This window comes from Neophocaena asiaeorientalis, unplaced genomic scaffold, assembly GCF_003031525.2.
Source record: "Neophocaena asiaeorientalis asiaeorientalis breed wild unplaced genomic scaffold, Neophocaena_asiaeorientalis_V1.1 scaffold43, whole genome shotgun sequence".
NCBI classification, from domain to species: Eukaryota; Metazoa; Chordata; class Mammalia; order Artiodactyla; family Phocoenidae; genus Neophocaena; species Neophocaena asiaeorientalis.
In genome coordinates, this window is record NW_020173674.1 from 9,454,797 (window position 1) to 9,473,388 (window position 18,592).

Sequence of the window (18,592 nt, forward strand, 5' to 3'; positions counted from 1 at the left end):
AGTCTCCCAGATGTTGTCAAGTGGCTCAGTAGAACTGTCCCTGTTGAGGACCACTGCCCCAGGTCACAGCCGCGCTTGGCACCTAAGCTCACTGTTACCATGAATCAGAAAACCACAGCGCAGGGCATGCCTCTGCCCCTGTGGGCCCCTGAGGGGAGTGCTGGGTCTGGCGCCATGCCTGGCCGCAGTCAACTACAGTTTTGTACTAGAAACCCAAGCTTGAACCCTACTCCCCAGCGGGAGAGCCCTGCCCTGAGGGGCCCGATCAAATGTCCCTGGCTGGGCCACCTGAGCCGGTTCGGGTACAAAGTCTGATTCCCTTTCCCGCTGTCCCTATGTAATGCTTTGTTCCTTAGGGAACAAACACAGTTTAAAAAATAAAAAAAGGATTAAATATTCATGTCAGGAGTCATTTGCCATGAAAGCAGATTCAAGTGCCCCTGGCGGCAGCAGCGCGGTCCCTTTCTGCTGTGACCCCTTCCAGGGCCCAGGTGAGCTCGGGTGCAGGAGATCTGGATTCCAATTTCCGTCACTTAACTGATCCAGAAACTCCTTCCCTCTGGCCTGTACCTGCCGTGCTGGCAAAACAGGGTTAGATGACACGACATAGGGGGCAGTGCTTAACCGTTCCCGGAACACAGCGGGTACGGATAAAAGAGCGTGTCTTAGAAGAGTGTAGTACAGGTTTTACCAGCACGGGGCTGGCAGAGACCTCAGAATCCCACCTCCTCCCCAAACGGCCCCACCTGCTCCCGAGTCCCAGGCCTGGCCCTCTTAGCAGAATCAGCAGGCACCTTTGCCAATAACGCCAAGGAGAGAACGTAAGACAAAGTACTTTGAAGCGCTTCAATTGCTGTACAAACATGGGACAGTGGTGGCTGGGGTGTGGGGACAGGATCCAGGCCGTGGCATCGGGAGGTCTGGGTGCTAGTGCCTGATCCACCCCTCGGTGTCACCTTGGGCAAGTCCCAGACTCTCAGAGTTTCAAAATCTTCATTTATGAAACTAGGTGTTTTAAAAAAGACCAGCAACACTGACTCAGTGACTATCCGCTTGGTGCCGAGGGCAGGGGCCCTGTCCCCGCCCCAGGGAACCTTGCTCTGCAAAAAGCAGTCTCTGCCGAGGGTCACTGCTTCACCCAGGGCACCCATCGCGGGCACACCGTCCTCTCCCACAGAACCACGCCTGCACATCTACATCAAGCCACGGACCTCTGTGCACCATGCCACACGGCCCTCTCCAGGGCCCCTTTCTCTCTCTGGAGTTCTGGGCTGGATCACGTCCCCTAAAATGAGTTATGTTGAGGTCTTAATCCCCAGGACCTCACAGTGGGACCTTATTGGGACATAGGATCCTTGCAGATGTAATTAGTGGAAATGAGGTCATTAGGGCGGGCCCTAATCCACTAGGATTAGTGTCCTTATACAAAGGGGGAAACCTGACACAGATACAGACACACACAGAGGAAAGATGAGGGACACAGGGACAAGATGATGGTCATTCACAAGTCAGGGAGAGAGGCCTGGACTAGATCCTTCCTCAGAGCCCTCAGAAGGACCAACCCTGCAGACACCTTGATCTCGGACTCTAGCCTCCAGAACTGTGAGACAATGCAATTCTGTCGTTTAGCAGAAATGCCACTCAGTTTGTAGCACTTTCTCATGCAGCTGTAGCAAACTAAGTGCCCGGCGGCTCTCCATTTACCAACCAGAGTGCAGTGTGACCCAGTCCACCGGGTCTTAGGGGCCGCACGGGGACACAGGAGGGCGATGGCTGGAGCAGAGCCTTGGATGGGTGGGCTCATACGTTGCCTTCAGGAACTTTCTGAAGAGCTCTGCCAAGACCGTGGCTCTCCCAGTGGGTGCCCTGGGTGGGGGGATCTTTAGGGTTGGGGTGCTATGGCCTCCCTGGCTCCTGGCAGCCTCAGAGCTGGTCCCTTCCTGAGGGTGACAAGGCAGCCACCCCAGGAGGAGATGCCAGGGGCCCTGCAGGCCCCCAGGGTCCACTCGCCTCAGTCGCCCTCCTCCCCACACTCCCGGGCCCCCTGGACTCACCACCCAGTCTCTGTGAACGATCATGGACGTGATGATCTGGTACTGGAAGTATAAGGGGATGAGCAGCGGTGGCCCAACTGCAGGAGAGAGAGGAGAGGCACTTAGAGGGCCTGTCTCACCCGGGTGGGCCTGGAAGATGGGAAGGAGCTGGGGGTAGAAGCCGGAATGTGGTGCCAGCTCTGCAGCTCCCGGGCAGAGGCGGCCAGGGCCCCGGTACCCGAGGAGGGGGCTGGGAGCAGACAGCACCTGCCGGCACCCCGCCCAGCGATTGTGAGTGTGGGACCCTGGGCAGGTGTCTGGGCCCATGTCCCTTCTGTATCATGGGCCATGTGGGGTTTGCCTGGGATGGCTGCTGTGGTCCCTTCTCCTCTCACGGGTCTGGTGTCACTTTCTGGGTCTGGAAGGTTGTCAGGTGGGAGGGGAGACAGAGGGCCACACTGGGGTGAGAAGCGGGTCCGGGTGTGGTTGCGGGGTGCCCCAGCACTCACTCAGAAAGAAGTACTCATGCTGGTGGTTGTAAGGCAGGTATTTCAGCTTCTTCTTGCCGTACTGAGGAGAGAGAAGAGACCGTGAGCCCCCAGCACCCCTCAGGCTCCAGCCTCCCGTGCTCTCCTCCACCTGCTCTGCAGCACCGTTCCTTCCTCCTGCCCAGGGGGCTTCTGTCCTCTGCACCCTGGGCTCCCAAGGCTGGGCCCCTGTGGGCTCCCGGCCACTCCGGCCAACACTTCCTCAGCCCTCGCTGGGCGTGCCGATCCCAAGCTGCATCCCATGCTGGCCTCAGCTCACGCGCTCCTCTACGAGCGGTGCTTCCAAAGCTGAAGCTCTGGGTCAAATCACTGCCCGAGGCCAGAGGAGAAGTGGGCTGGCTGGGATCTGAACCCAAGAAAGTGGACGCAGAGCCCATGCGACAGGCACTAAATAAACTTTGAGTGAATGCACAACTCAGCAGTGCAGGTGGGGGGCACAGACACCCAGAGGGAGCTCCTTGGCCAGTTTCCACCCCTTTGGGAGACAGAAAAGCTCCTGGGTCCCCCTGAGAAGCTCCCTGGAGCCCGCAGTGGGCAGGAGAACTCAGGTAAGGGCCTGGGGAATTGTTAACAGTCACCTGGCCAGGCGCATCTACCTTCTCGGAGCCTCCTGCAATTCCCAGGCTGAGACTTTTCACTTGAGGATGCCGGCGGGCCAGAGGAGGTCACCACGTGGACCACGTGGACTCTTCAGGCCACACCTGGTCACCTGGTCCTACCCAGGGCACCCTGACACCCAGACATTCGAGTGAGATGGGCCGGGAGGGCTGGCTGGGGCGTGGGCATCTTCACTATACAAACTGGCTCAGGCCACACTGAGCAGGAACCCGGGTGAGGGGACCCACGGCCCCACAGGGCCCCACACTGAGCAGGAACCCGGGTGAGGGGACCCACGGCCCCACAGGGCCCCACACTGAGCAGGAACCCGGGTGAGGGGACCCACGGCCCCACAGGGCCCCTGCAGCTCCTTAATTCAAGGCCCACCCCCACAGGGACCAGCCCACCTGGCCCTTAGGGGACTGAGACCAAAAGATGCTGCTCGAAGAGGGGCACCTGCGATGCTGGGTCTGTGTGGGGAGCCTGGGCTTCGACTCTGCCTCTCACCTGCGCTGAGACACTGCACAGGTCGCGGAGCCCGCCTGAGCCCTGTTTGGCATCCAAATCACTGGTTGTCAAGAGGAGCCAATGAGAACAAGGGCGTAAATGCCAGGGGCTGACCCCTGGGACACAGCTCCTCAGCCCCGCTTCCCCCAACCCCACCCCCGGCTCCTCAGGTTGGCGCTGCTCTCATCCAATCATGTCCACTGCTGCTTCTTTCAGCTGGGAGATCAAAGCATGATATGGATGGCGAAACCCTGGACGTCCTCTAGGCCTGTGCTCCTGTTCTTGAGGTGAGAACACAAGAGGGGAGGGATTGCCAAAATCACAGGGAGAGCCCACGGACAGAGGGGCCCCGGTGGGAGCAAAGCCAAGCCTGTCCCCAGGACGTGCATCTTGGCACAGAGGCCATGGCCGTGGCCCACCCAGCTGAAGCACCACCAGAATCAACCCCTTTGTTCCGTGTGGCCCCCTGTGCCTTGGCAGGGGTCTCACCCATCCCCAGAATGCACGTCCTTTGCACGAAGGCTGTCAGTGAGATTGCGGCTGGCCTTGGAGAGGTCCCAGCCGGGGGACACCAGACACAGTTCTGGACAACTTTCCAGAGGAGGGAGGGATTAGAGGCGCCTCCTGAGTGGCCGGTCTGGTGGTCTGAGTTCTGGGGAGCATGGGGCCCATAGAACAGGCCCCCAGGTCTTGCTGTAACCTCCTCCCAGAAGCCAGGAACCAGGCCCAGAGTGTCTGCAGGCTTCTCCAGCCCTTCTACATCTCTGCCCTACAGGTCAACCCAGGGGACAGCCCCAGGCCCAGAAGACCCTGGGGCTGGTCCAGCTCTACTTGGGGAGTGAGCACTGAAGGCAGCGCAGGCTGTGGCGCAGGGACCCCACAGAAAGTCTCAGGGGTGGGCGCAGCTGGGGAGTTGGTTTGAAGCTGCATTTGCACAGCAAGACCCTACTTGCACTGACCCACGGTGCCCTGTAGGGGGTGACAGATTACACGGGGCTGATGCTCCCCAGCTGCCCCTGGCCACTTAGCACTGCAGGCTCCCACGTGTGTCCCCTCAATGTCCCAGACTGTCGTGCGGGAGCTGCCGAGTCCCTGCCCCCAGGCAGCGGCAGGCCTCCTCTGTCCACCGCTGGGGGCCCCCAGCCTTAGAGAGGGGGGGGCTGAAGATTTGGAAACAATCTGTTATTTGAGCAAATTGCTTTGCTGTCCCCGCACCCTCCCACCCCGTGAGCTTTGGGCTCCTTATTTGTCAAGTGGAGGTATGATGGGTACTTCTTAATACTTCTTAGGGCTGTCGAGGGCCCGTTGGTGATGGGGCTGTGAAAGCACTTCAGGACTGTGGGGGAAGGCCAGTCACGGTTACACGTGCGCCCGTGTGTGGTAACGTGCGAAATGTCACGGGACGCCTGTTCCCGTCTTGATGACCTCAGTTAGAGGAACTGCAAGGTCGCCTGTCAGGGTAAGGCTGATCCAGGGCACTAGCTTTCCTCCGAAAACCAGCCAAGCACAGCTGTGGTTTGGTGATGCCAGGCCCGGCCTGGGGCCAACCTTCTGGTTTCTTGACTTTCACACGCTCAGTTCTTTGCAACACTCAGTTGTATGTCATGGGCACAGGGAAGGGATGGGGAGAGCTGTTTCAGAATGTACCAAGCTAGGAGGAGGGGCTCCTGGCTTCTTAATTCATCAGGAAGCTGGAGGGATCCAACAAACACAGGCCTCTAGTGTCCAGCAGGTGGTGGCCCCAGGCAGGGTCCCACAGGACCCGGAAGCCATGGCTGGGAGCCAGGCAGCCTGGGTTTGGATGGTGGCACTGCTTTTCTAGCTGTAGCCTTGAGCAAGTTATTTTACTCTCTCAGCCTTAGCTGTTCCATCTATAAAATGGGTTTGATGAGGGCTCCTGCCTCACGGTTAAGCAAGGATTAAGTGACGCCCCACGTGCAGCGCTTGGCACGGTGCTAGGCCCGGGGACTCAGTAAGAGTCAACCTTCCTCCCCAGTGGGGACCACAGGCCTGGAGGACTCACATGCCTCTGCCCTCCAGAACAGTCCTTATCACACACAGGGAGAAAGCTCGGGTCGTGAGGCCATCATAGGGGAGTTGCAGGAAGATAGGGGGTGCTTCCACTCGAGCTGCGGGCGAGGATCCGGGTGGCTTGTGGTGTCCAGACCCCAGGGAGTGGCGGCACGTGCAGATCCTGCTTTGACATGTCCTCAAGCCGAGGCTGAAGGGAGCACAGGCCCGAGGCAGAGGGAGGTGGAGTACGGCCAGCCCTGGCGGCCTGTCCTCCCGGAGGCCCACAACCCTGGGCCCCGGCCAGCTGACCCTCCTGTGCTCAGCCTCTGGAAGGACCACAAGGCCGGGCTTGGATTATGGGCTGAGGGGGTGCCAGGGGCATGTGCAGGGGACTTTTCAGCATTGGAACAAAAAATATCTGAGGATGGGCTTCCCTGGTGGCGCAGTGGTTGAGAGTCCGCCTGCCGACGCAGGAGACACAGGTTCGGGCCCTGGTCCGGGAAGATCCCACATGCCGTGGAGCGGCTGGGCCCGTGAGCCATGGCCGCTGAGCCTGCGCGTCCGGAGCCTGTGCTCCGCAGCGGGAGAGGCCACAACAGTGAGAGGCCCACGTATCGCAAAAAAAAAAAAAAAAAAGTCTGGAGGAATGACCAGGCCCTTCCTTGTCTGTCAGGGGAAGGGGGAGGGGAGCAGTTGCAAAGCCCTGCCCAGACTCACACACAGAAATGAGGAACATGGCCATGGCAGGCATGCAAGGTGGCAAGACTCCAGCCCGAGGGCCCTGAGAGGAGGGCCACAGGTGCTCCAAGGGAATATTTGGCCTGTTCAAGAAGGAAGCCTGGAGGGTCAGCTGCAGACAGGCCGTGGGGCAGGGAGAGCCTCCCTGATGGGCGAGAAAAGCAGGATCTCAGGCAGGGAGGCAGAAACATCCCCAGCTTCTGAGAGCCCATTTACAGAGCTACAGGGCTAAGGGCCTCCTCGTTCCCCATCATGATATGGAAAAAAAAAAAAAAAAAAAAGTGGGTGGTGGAGGGGCAGGATGAGCAAAACAAGACCGTCCTTGACATCACCATGAATTCTGTTCTGACGTTCCAGTGATGCCATAAAACCCAAGCCAGAAATAAGAGTGTAGAGCGATTAGAAAGAGTCTAAATTTTCATTATTTTCAGGGATGTGACTGTCTACCCGGGAAATTCAAAAAAATCAACTGAAAAACAACTAGAATCACAAGCAGACATAAGTGGACACTAGCTGGACATAAGATAACTAGCCAGACATCAACAGGTTTCCTGAATACTGGAGAAACCCCTATCATAATGACAAAAAATAGAAGTTACCTAGGATTTACTTGAAAAAAAAAAACCATCCACAAGACATATAAAGAAAAGGAGGACTTCCCTGGTGGCGCAGTGGTTAAGAATCCGCCTGCCAATGCAGGGAACACGGGTTCAAGCCCTGGTCCGGAAGATCCCGCATGCCGCGGAGCAACTAAGCCCCGTGCGCCACAACTACTGAGCCTGCGTGCCACAACTACTGAGCCCACGTGCCACAACTACTGAAGCTGCGCGCCTAGAGCCTGTGCTCCACAGCAAGAGAAGGCACCGCAATGAGAAGTCCGCGCGTGGCAATGAAGAGTAGCCCCCGCACAACGCAACTGGAGAAAGCCCGCATGCAGCAACAAAGACCCAACACAGCCAACAATAAATAAATAAATAAAAATAATTTTTTTTAAAAAAGGAAAACCTTTCTAAGAGATATAAAAAGGAGACTCAAGCATAAATGGAGAAAGATGTCTCATTTCTGGATGGAAAGGTTGAATGTAAAGATGTAAATTCTTTCCAGGAGGGAAGTCGGCCCACGACAAGCTTGCAGTGAGCTCTAAGGAGCCATCATGGACGGATCGGCACGGATCGGCATGACGCCCAAGTCACCCAGACAGCGTCCCGTGCTGACACTCAGCCCAGACCAGGTGCTGGGGTTCAGGAGAGGATACCCTCCCACTCAGAAGGGGTGGAGTGACCCGGTAAGGGGGAACCAGGAAAACTGGCTGACTTCTGAGAATTATGAAGGTTGACCAGCGGTCTTAGCCAAGTCCCATTTGGCAAAAGTCAAGCATTCAAAAGTGATACCAGGGGACTTCCCTGGCGGTCTAGCGGTTAAGACTCCACGCTTCCACTGCAGGGGGCATGGGTTCCATCCCTGGTCGGGGAACTAAGACCCCACATGCTACAGTGCAGCCAAAAAGAAAGAAAGAAAGAAAAAAAAAAAAAGAGGTCCAGGGAACCAGGCTCTGATGGGGGCTCCACCGCTTCTCGTCCGCAGCCAGACCCTCTCCACCTGCAGATCCCTCTCGACCCCGGAGAACTCTCCCCCTTCCCTGGGTGCAGATCCCTGCCGTCAGCACTCCCTCGACTCCTAACACCCTCAACAGAGCTGCTGGTTTGAAGTCTCCTGCTACCCCCTAGAGGGTAACATGCCCATCTGAGGGCACGTCTTGGCTCCTTCACTGGGCTGGGAGTATCCTATGAAGAGGGACAATGGCCAGCTCCGAACCTCCAACTCCTAGCACAGGCCGACACAAAGCAGCTTATTCATTCAACAAACATACGTTGAAGGCCTACTATGCACAGGCCCTGGGGACCCAATGGAGAGCAAACCATATTACTTTTTGATTATTTATATATATTTTCCAGGACTCTAATTCTCTCTTTAGCCCTGTCTAATCTATTTAACCCATTGTTTTGGAGATATATATCTATATCTACACTTCATTTGGTCATTCAAATATCTGTTTGGTTCTCTTTGATAATCACTTGTTGTTTATTTATCTTAAGTTCATACATAACCTTTCTATAATGTACATAGGACCTGAGTATCTGGGGTTCTATAGCATCTAAATCTGTTGTATGTTGTTTCTTCTGATTCTCACTTCTGTGCTGTGCTTCTGATTGGGAGCTCATTGCTTGACATTAGCCTGTGGGAATCTTCATACCTATCTTTGGAGACTTTCCTCCAAAGAGGATTTGCATCTGCTTCTGCCAGGAGCCAGAGGGTGCCACCAGCATGGAACACTTCAGTCCTCCTTGAGGGCCCTGGTTTCATGTAGTTGCCCAAGATCCAGCTCCCCCACCCCCTCCTGGCCAACCTCCCAGCTTCATTCTAACTTTTCTTTTGGAGGCAGGAAGTGGGTTTTGGAGATCTTGGAAAACAACAGGGCCTCAAGGAATCATGGCCTCTCTTTGCGGGATATTCTTTTTCTGTAGCAAGAAGGTTCCTCACTGCTCTAAGTCCACCATATGAGAAGAAGGAGAAATTCTCCAATCCAGGGACTTCCCTGGCCGTCCGGCAGTTAAGACTCCATGCTTCCACTGCAGGGGACATGGGTTCGATCCCCAGTCAAGGAACTAAGATCCCACATGCCACGTGGTGCGGCCAAAAATTTTTAAAAATTTAAAGTTATAAATAAATAAATAAAGTGAAACCAGGGACTTCCCTGGTGGTCCAGTGGTTAGGACTCCACGCTTCCACTGTGGGGGGCACGGGTTTGATCCCTGGTCAGGGGATTAAGATCCCGCACGTCATACGGTCAAAAAAAAAAAAAAAAAGTGAAACCATAAAACACTGAAAATATATGAAGGACTTTCTAAGCATAAAAGAAAGGTCCCTTCCAGGCAGCATGGTCCTGTGGACACCAGGGTATGGCTCAACCAGGAACCCAGAAACAGCTGGCCTTTCCCCCGAGTATGTGAGAGAAAGGATTTCATGGAGCACCGTGGCCGTGGCCATGGTCTTTCAAGGCCACTGGCAACTGGATGGCCAGATCCCCAAATCCTCCCACCGCAGCCCCTCCCCAGAAGTCGGCATTCGAGAGGCGTCTAGGGAGAGATGTTGGAAGAAGTTTCGCTGGCCACCACACAGAGAGGAGAGACGCCTTGTTGCCAGCATCACTGGTGAGACTAGATTTCGTTTTCAGGGACACAGAGAGCATTTGTCAAGCCAGTCAACAGCTCTACAGCATGAAGCCTCACCCAGAAAGGGAAGCCTTTGTCTTCTTATCAGATGGACCCAGGTTAATCAGTGCTACTATCTAGACACCTCAAATCAAAGCGAGCAAACTCTTTCCTAGAAGGAAAACGTAAGCATGTATTTGGCAGAGAATAAAATCCTTGCCCAGCCAGAGAGCCTCCACGCTTCCAAAGTACTGAATTTTGGCTAATTTCCTCTGAATTGACAACGTCACAGAAAACCCACGTTTCTGCTCAGATATTCTGTCAGATAGATATGAAACCGGAGAGGGGGGTACCAACCAGGATTGAGGGGACAGGCTCTCTTCTCTCCCTGTTCCAATCCTTGGAATACGACCAACTAAAGACACTGCTCCTTACTGAGGTAAACATGCCTCTCTTGGCAAACGCTTATTGGGCCCCTACTCTGCGTGTCACACTTAAGATCTACATAAAAGCAACAAGGATCTTCTAAACTTTAGTTTACATCACCAATTTATTTCTGAAAAGTAAAGCATATGTAGATTTTTTTTAGAGGCTGTCACATAGAGGCTCTACTTTTTACAGAATGTTAAATGAGGACAGTCTTTAAATTCTTTAAATGCATTGGGGGGGCCTTTATTCAAAGACTTAGCAACACCAATTTTTCCTGTCATAAAATAGTGTGGGTTACATTATGGTATAGAAATACGACAGAGCACTTGGACAGCCCCAGGTGGAGGCCCATACACTTCTGACTCCAGCAAGGAAGTGTACGTTTGGTGAGGCAGCAAGTTGCAGAAAAATTGTTTAAGTTTTAATTTTTGTTTTTTAAAAAAGATATGTGTGTGTGTCTACACACGTAGAAAATATCTGGAAGGATTTTGTAGTATGTTGTCAACAGTGGTCACCCTCAGGGGCATGACACTAGAGGCAAAGGGGGGATGGTAGAGATAATAGGAGACTCACTTCTTAGTTTGGTCTATTTCTGTTATTATTTAAATGCTTGTAACAGGTATGTTCTATATTTATAATAATAATAATTAAAAAAAACTAATGTAAAAGCAAGGCAGTGTGATGGAGTGGAAGGAAATGGCCTAGTTGTCAGATCTGGGGCCTCATCCTAGACTGGCCAAAAAATGATGTGACCCTGAACACACACCCTCCTCCTGCCAAGCCTCGCTTGGCATCTGTGGTGAAGCAGGTGGGACCAGACCCCGTTGAGGTCCCTCCCAGCATCGGGGACTGTGACCCTCCAAGTAGGGTTTCCTGGGGCTGGTCTTCGGGGACCAGGCTTGAGCTCTGGAATTGTGCCTTCCTGCTAAACTGGAAGGAACAAGCCAGGAAATGCTCTTCCCCGGCCCACGGGAGGTGGGGAGGCATCTACCACTCTGATAAGGAGCTGCATCCATTATTTACACGGGACGCCATCCCACAGACATTTCAGCTTGAATAATTCAGGGTGTCCAGGAAAGGTTTTCGCGTAAACATCAGACACTCTCCACCCTACGGGATTCCTCCCCTGATCCCTGCGCAGGCCAGACACTCCCCATGGCCACTTGGTCCCCTTCATCGTACCTCGATGGGCTGCCATTTACCCAGGACAAACACATGCAGCATGTTCACATCCGGGTCCTTGTGGAAGATGTTGGGCTTGGCGTGGTGCTGGAAGTGGCGATGGTTCCACCAGTTGGCAGAAGCACCCTGTCGGGGGAGGAATAGGGGGTGAGCAGTGCAGTCCTCGGTGCGCAGGAAGGGGATCCATGACAGGCCCAACTCAGGACCAGTTCCCAGCAGGTCCAATACTCAGGGCTGACTTCTCCATTATACACAGGGCCTCGGGCCCCTGAGAGTCAGAATGCAGCCCTGCCGGTGCTGAGGAGTCCAGAGTGCTTCCATATGGAGCCAGGTCACTCCCCGCCTCCAGGCCTATTTCCCTGATCATAAGACGGTGCTGGGGATGGACGGAGAGGCACGTGCGTGAGGTTCCACCTCCCTCATCCTCTGCTGGTCTCCTGTTGGCGTGTGTTGCGAAGAGGGGAACCTTCTGTTTTGGGAACAGTAAGAAGTGGTCCCTACCATATGACCCAGCACTCTGCCCCTACGTGTGTACCCAAGAGAAATGAAAACAGAGCCACACAAAGACTTGTACACGAACGTTCCAGCAGCATTATTTAAAATAACCAAAAAGCGGAAACAACCCAAAGGTCCATCAACTGATGAATGGATAAATACAATATGGCAGATCCGTACAATGGAATACGTTTGGCCATGCCATAAAAAAGTGTGAAATACTGACACGTGCTACAACGTGGGTGAACCTGGAAAACATGATGCTAAGTGATAGAAGCCAGACACAAAGGATTCCATTGATACGAAATGTCCAGCACAGGGAAATCCACAGACAGAAAGAAGAGTGGTTACCTAGCGCTAGGGTTGGGATGAGGGGGTTGGGAGGTGATGGCTAAGTGGTGTGGGGTTTCTTTTGGGGGTGATCAAGATGTTCCAAAACTGATTGTGATGGCGGTTGCACACATTTGGTTTGTACACTTTATTTTTGCCTTGCCTCGCAGCATGTGGGATCTCAGTTCCCTGACCGGAGATGGAACCCACGCCCCCTGCAGTGGAAGTGCAGAGTTTTAACCACCGGACTGCCAGGAATTCCCTGGTTCGTACACTTTAAATGCGCAAATTGTATAGCATGTGAATTAAATCAAGAAAGCTTTTTTTAAAAAAAAAACAAAAATGAACACAAGTGGTCCCTGCTCTCAGATGGCCCACAGAGTAGCTGGCAAGAGACAGCCCAGCAGCCAGACATGCCACTGCACTGAGAGGTGACAGCTGAGTCACACCACGCCCAGAAGGCTTGGCGGAGCTTCATAAGCAATCACCAACAGAGCTTCCTGGTTCTAACGGGTAAATATAAAATTATGATTCTAGGGACTTCCCTGGCAGTCCAGTGGTTAGACTCTGAGCTTTCACTACCAAGGGCCTGGGTTCAATCCCTGGTCGGGGAACTAAGATCCCTCAAGCTGTGCGGCACGGCCAATAATTAATAATAATAAAATTACAATTCTAGCAGACAAGAAGCTTTGCATGAGTATTTCTTTCAAGGCCACAAATTTCTGTCTCACCAGCTCCAGCTCCGGGCACATTCTGAAGGCATATGTCCCTCTGCAAAGTCACCCAGTGACGCAAAGAAGGAAACAAGACTCCTCTGACTCTTCAGCATGAGGACTTCACTGTTGCTGGATCAATCAATGCTTTGGCCAAGGGTCCGGCCATCTATAAAAAGGCCTAACTGCGAAAATAAATATTTTACTTGGAAGACGTTTTGGTACAAACATAGTCTCTGGACCCTAACGGACATGGGCGGGAACAGCTCTGAGCAGCTGTGGCCTTTGCAGTGACCTCAGGCCCCTGTAAGCAGGAGGGCCTCAAAACCCAACAGGGCAAAAAAAAAAAAAGTCAGCGAATGAGAGCTTAGAGGATTAAGAAATCAGATGACACATTGGCCTTTCTAGACAAAAGGAACCAAATTCCTGCGAAGAGCGCAAGGGAGTCCCTGGCGCAAAGAAATCAAGGGGCAAGGCGTGTATGCACGATGTTTACAATACACCAACCAAGAGATGTTTGTTGAATAACTGGAGGAAAGACAGGCTATGAGCACCACGGGGATGAGAGGAGGCAAGGTGGGGCCATCCCCGAACTTGGCATCGGCTGTAACGACAAAAATTTTTTTTTTTTTTTTTTGCGGTACGAGGGCCTCTCACTGTTGTGGCCTCTCCCGCTGTGGAGCACAGGCTCCGGACGCACAGGCTCAGCGGCCATGGCTCACGGGCCCAGCCGCTCCGCGGCATGTGGGATCTTCCCGGACCGGGGCACGAACCCGTGTCCCCTCCATCGGCAGGCGGACTCTCAACCACTGCGCCACCAGGGAAGCCCGACAAAACATTTTTTGATGGTGCTATTCTCTGCTGTGATTCTTCTCCATCCTTCTTCACTAGGCTCAACCCTACGTATCCTTCCTGGGCACTGGGAAGCCCCGCCTGCCCTGGAACAGTGACTCAGTGCTGTGCTCTCGGAACGTGGTGCCGATGTTGCCTGCCCTGGGGATGAAGTGGGGAAGGAGGCAAGCCCTTGTCGAGCGAGGGAGAGTAGGGTATCACTCCACACTGGGGTGGGCTGATGGAGCTGGAAAAGTTTCAGGAGGCCACTCAGAAGGCCTGCCCTTGGGCAGCAGGCTGGGCAGGAGTGGGCCAGCCAGAGTGAGGGTCCCTTTTCTGACAGAGGGAAGAGCCTAGGTGAAGGCCTTGGGGGAAGGGGAGCGTGGAATGTTCCAGAAGCCAAAAGAAGGCCCCCTCAGTTGGGCCAGCAGTGCTGGGCAGAGCCATAGCAGACCCTGAGGCAAACTCATCAACAGTATTTGTAAAAATCTATGCTTTTGTTCATCCCATTTTCAATTGAGAGAACTGCCAAGTTTGACAATTTCTCTCAACCAAGTGACAGTCTTAAATAAATTTTTTTTTTAATATTTATTTGGCTGTGCTGGGTCTTAGTTGCGGCATGTGGGATCTAGTTCCCTGACCACGGATACAAGCCGGGCCCCCTGCGTTGGGAGTGCAGAATCTTAACCACTGGACCACCAGGAAAGACTCTTAAATAATTTTAAAAAAATTATTGTGCCACTGGGGAATTACTGTGCCACTGGGGAAGTCCCTTAAATAATTTTTAATTAACTTAAACTGTAAAATAATAATAAATTCGGTTTCAGTATAAATAATCAATTTAAACTTCATATTAGAATTTTTAATATACCACCTTTCCAATTTTTAAGTAGTTTTCAACTATTTTAAGGCTCTGGGAAGAAAAATCAACCATTAGGATTTCCCTGGTGGCACGGTGGTTGAGAATCTTTCTGCCAATGCAGGGGACACGGGTTCGATCCCTGGTCCCGGAAGATCCCACATGCCACGGAGCAACTAAGCCCGTGCGCCACAACTACTGAGGCTGCGCTCTAGAGCCCACGAGCCACAACTACTGAGCCCATGTGCCACAACTACTGAAGCTCACGTGCCTAGAGCCCGTGCTCTGCAACAAGAGAAGCCACCGTAGTGAGAAGCCCGTGCACTGCAACGAAGACCCAATGCAGCCAAAAATAAATAAATAAATTTCTATTAAAAAAAAAAAAAATCTACCATCACAAAAAGAAAAACACGAATACATACAAACATGTCTGTAAGGTACAAGCTGTCCTTCAGCTTCAGATTCCAATATGGCTCAACAAAGTCCTGATCTTTATTTGAAATGTTGGTATTTTGTTCACTGTGGATTTTTTTTGCATTAATTTTTCTTTTTTTTTCTTTAAATATTGCATTAAAATGTTACTTATCTCAATTCCTGACTCTTTTTGGTGTCCCCTTGAATTCTGTGCCCCTGGGACACACTTGTGTGCTCACTTGTCTCACCCTAGTTCTGGCCCTGGTGGCCCCAGATAAGGTTGTGAAAAGGCTGTGGGTTCCAAAGATTTCCATCTCCAGATGTAGAGTCTAGATGGCGCCAGGCCTGGTGGTTTGCATTTTATCCTCAGTGCAATGCCAAACAGAGATTCGACCTCTCAGAACTGTCTTTGTACAAGATCACCCTTGGGAAGAAATGTCCACCAGAAGTGACATGGGCTGAGGAAAAGGGGGAGTTGGGAGGTGGAGGGCTCACCCGTGGAACCCTACAGCAGTGCAGGCTGACAGTAAGAAGTGGGTCCCAACATCTCGAAGCTTGCAGCACCCTGTTCAGTGCCCTCACTGTCTTGAGCTAAGACATCCAAATTGGCAGGGCACCTGAGGACCTCCCTGCAGCCAGCTCCTTTCTGTCCCAACAAAGGGACCAGAGGAACAGCTGGACCGACAAGGCTTGTCTGCAGCTGTGTGGCCACTGGGTGCCAGGGCGATTCCACGAAAGCTGTGATGCTCCTCGCTCTGGGGCACCCCTGCCCAGCCACACCACTGGCCTGGACACAGAACGAAGGTCACAGCTCGCAGCGGGCTGGGAAGCCATCAGCAGAACCCAGGTCCCTGACCTCCTGTAGCCTCCCAGCCTGAGTACCCTGTCACCCCAGAGTTTACAAGTCAACGTTCTACATGGAGGCCAGTCTTCCGTCCTGACTGCATCTTCCGTCTGATCCAAGAGCTGTGCCCCAGGGCCCTTCAAGGACCGAGAGACATCAGGCGGGAAAGGCCCTCCTGCCCAGAGTCTGAAAACAGGACACAGTCCATCTTTGTTAAGTGTGTGGGGATAACATGGGTCCGGAGTGAAATGTTACTTTCAGTACCCAGGAGGGTTTTCTCCAACAGAAAAGAATATAAAATGAAACAAAGTGCTCAACTATGTGCAACCTTCACCCCTGAAATTCTGGAAAGAAACCATGTTCTCAGACAGCTCCAGGCTCAGGTCCAGGCAAACTGTCTGCTGAGGAACTGGTTACTAGTTCAATGGTAGTTCATGCCCAACCAGATCCGCAGCCGGCAAGCCAGAGCTGGATGGGGTCAGGTCGCAGGGAGAGACGATTAACCCGGACACGGAGCTCTTCCGAAGCCAGGGTGGGGAGGGATGGGGGTCTTTAGGACACAGCTTTTCTTAGGAAGCAGCTGAATGCTGTAGAGGCAGGGCTGGGGTGGGGGATGAGATCTGTTTCCACGTGAGAAGTGGCAAGGACTTACTCCCGAAACCAAGGCGATAACGCCTATCACAGCAGCACAAGGTCGCTGGCAAGTCGAGCTCGCCTTTTTACAAACTTGCCAAGCTAGAAGGCTACTGCAGGTCTGCCTCCTGATCTGGAGGGTGGTGAGAGAACTACCTTCCCTTCTGAGTTTGAAACAACTCTTGCCCTTTGGCTCAGCTGATCTGTACACTGTTTGATTTCCCTTATCTAAAAAGACTTATATGATGACAATATTCCCTTTTCATGGCCCCATATACTTCCAAAACGTACTGGAGGTGGCTTCTGATAAAGGACTCATCTATAACAGAACGCTTAAAGATAAAAGTGTAAATAACAGGTAGTGGGAGGGGAGGATACATATAAGGGAGACGAAGATTAGAGACAGTTGCTGTTTCATGTTTTGCTTCGTGTTTCCTGGCATCCAAGGGGGAAAAAACAGCGAAACACAATGTATCAGGTAGCAAACATTACCTGATGGAGGGAAGCAAACCGATTTATCAAGAGAGACTGCTTCTTCAGATGCAAACCATTCTATATAGAATGAATAAACAACAAAGTCCTACTGTGTAGCACAGGGAACTATATTCAATACCCATAATGGGAAAGAATATGAAAAAGAATGTATATATAAGAATGTATATATACGTATAACTGAATCACTTTGTTGTACAGCAGAAATGAACACAACATTGTAAAACAACTCTACTTCAATAAAGGAATTTTAAAAGAGAGAGAGACTGCTTATCTACCGGCCCCAAACTGAAAGGAATTTATCAGTAAGTCCTTAGGTAAGGAACAAATATAATCAACTAAGAAGCATGGGCTTATTTTTATAACTAGGACACTGGTTTTGCATGTCTAGTGTGGTTAGGAGACAGGGCTTGGAAGTTCAGAGAAGTGGAGGGTTGGCAGGTCAGCCGGGACACTGACCTGACAGTGGACCTGGTCTGAGTAAAGTGAGATGGTGCTACACCAACCACTAACTGAGAGGACAGATGCCCAGGGCGGCTGACATTTACCTTTAAGTGACCAATCATGAACTTGTGGGCTATGTGGTTCCACGTGGACTTCTTGTAAACAGAGAGGTGGCCGTAATCGTGTTGCAGCCATCCAGCTTGGGCCTGGGGAGAGAGGGCCACGGATGCTTTCCCAGCGTTGGCACCCAGGCACCAGGCCTCTGCCAGCTGGGGGAGTCAGGGGGCGGGGGCTTCGAGTGACAGGTGAGAGTGTCACGCCTCACCTGAGAGGTAGCGAGGACGAAGGCCGTAATGACGGTTGGAATCCAGCCGTTGCCAAAGTAAAAGATGGTGAACCAGGCGATGCTCTCCATGACGATGATGTGGGCCAGGTAGAGGAGGAAGAACAGGTGGCTGCTCTTGAAGAGGTTCATGTCCTCAGCCGTCTTCCTCAGGGCCCGGAAGTCCTCAGTGATCTGGGACTGTTGAGCCAGAGTACCGGGAAGGAGTCAGCCTCCCAGCTGCTCCAGAGGGGACCAGTCGACACACCTGAGCTCCACAGGAGTCCGGCCGCCGTTCACTGCAACAGCTGCTGTCACCGCACACCTGCCTGAGCCTGGCACAGCCCTGGCGCTATGTGTCTGTCCACAGCCAGTTCAGTGGCAGAGAAAGGACTTAACTCAAAAGCTTGCATTTTGAGCATTACTCAAAATAGGCAAAAGGTGGAAACAACCCAAATTCCATTGATGGATGAATGACTAAACAAAATGTGGTCTGTACGTACAGTGGAACATACAGCCTTCAAAAGGAAGAAAATTCTGACACTTGCTACTAATGAACGAACCCTGAAGACATTAAGCTGAGTGAGATTAAGCCAGACACGAAAAGACAAATACTTATGAGTCCTCTTATATGAGGTACCTAGACTAGGCAAACTCCTCAATGGAAAGAAAAGTGTTTACCAGGGGCTGGGGGGAGGGACAGATGGGTGGTTAATGTGTAATGGGGGCAGAATGTCAGTTTGGGGAGATGAAAGCTCTAGAGATGGGTGGTGGTGACGGCTGCATAACAGCGGGAATGCGCTCAAAGCCCCTTAACTGTGCGCTTACATTTGGTTAAAATGGGGAATTCCCTGGTAGCCTAGCGCTTAGGGTTCTGCACTTTCATGGCGGAGGGCCTGGATTCAGTCGCTGGCTGGAAAACTCAGATCCCCGCAAGCTGCCCAGTGTGGCCAAAA

At 52.5% G+C, this 18,592-nt stretch overlaps 1 protein-coding gene across 2 annotated transcripts in view; it reads right to left on the reverse strand.

Moving 5' to 3' along the window:
- FADS2 (fatty acid desaturase 2) overlaps positions 1-18,592 on the reverse strand; it is a 34,728-nt gene that overhangs the window by 5,765 nt on the left and 10,371 nt on the right. For both annotated transcript variants that reach the window (XM_024748576.1, XM_024748575.1), the window contains exons 3-7: positions 17,640-17,837; positions 17,419-17,520; positions 11,260-11,385; positions 2,543-2,603; positions 2,055-2,131 (exon numbers count right to left, since the gene is read on the reverse strand). In XM_024748576.1, the coding sequence (XP_024604344.1) occupies positions 2,055-2,131; positions 2,543-2,603; positions 11,260-11,385; positions 17,419-17,520; positions 17,640-17,837 (564 nt within the window). The remainder of the gene's footprint in view (positions 1-2,054; positions 2,132-2,542; positions 2,604-11,259; positions 11,386-17,418; positions 17,521-17,639; positions 17,838-18,592) is intronic.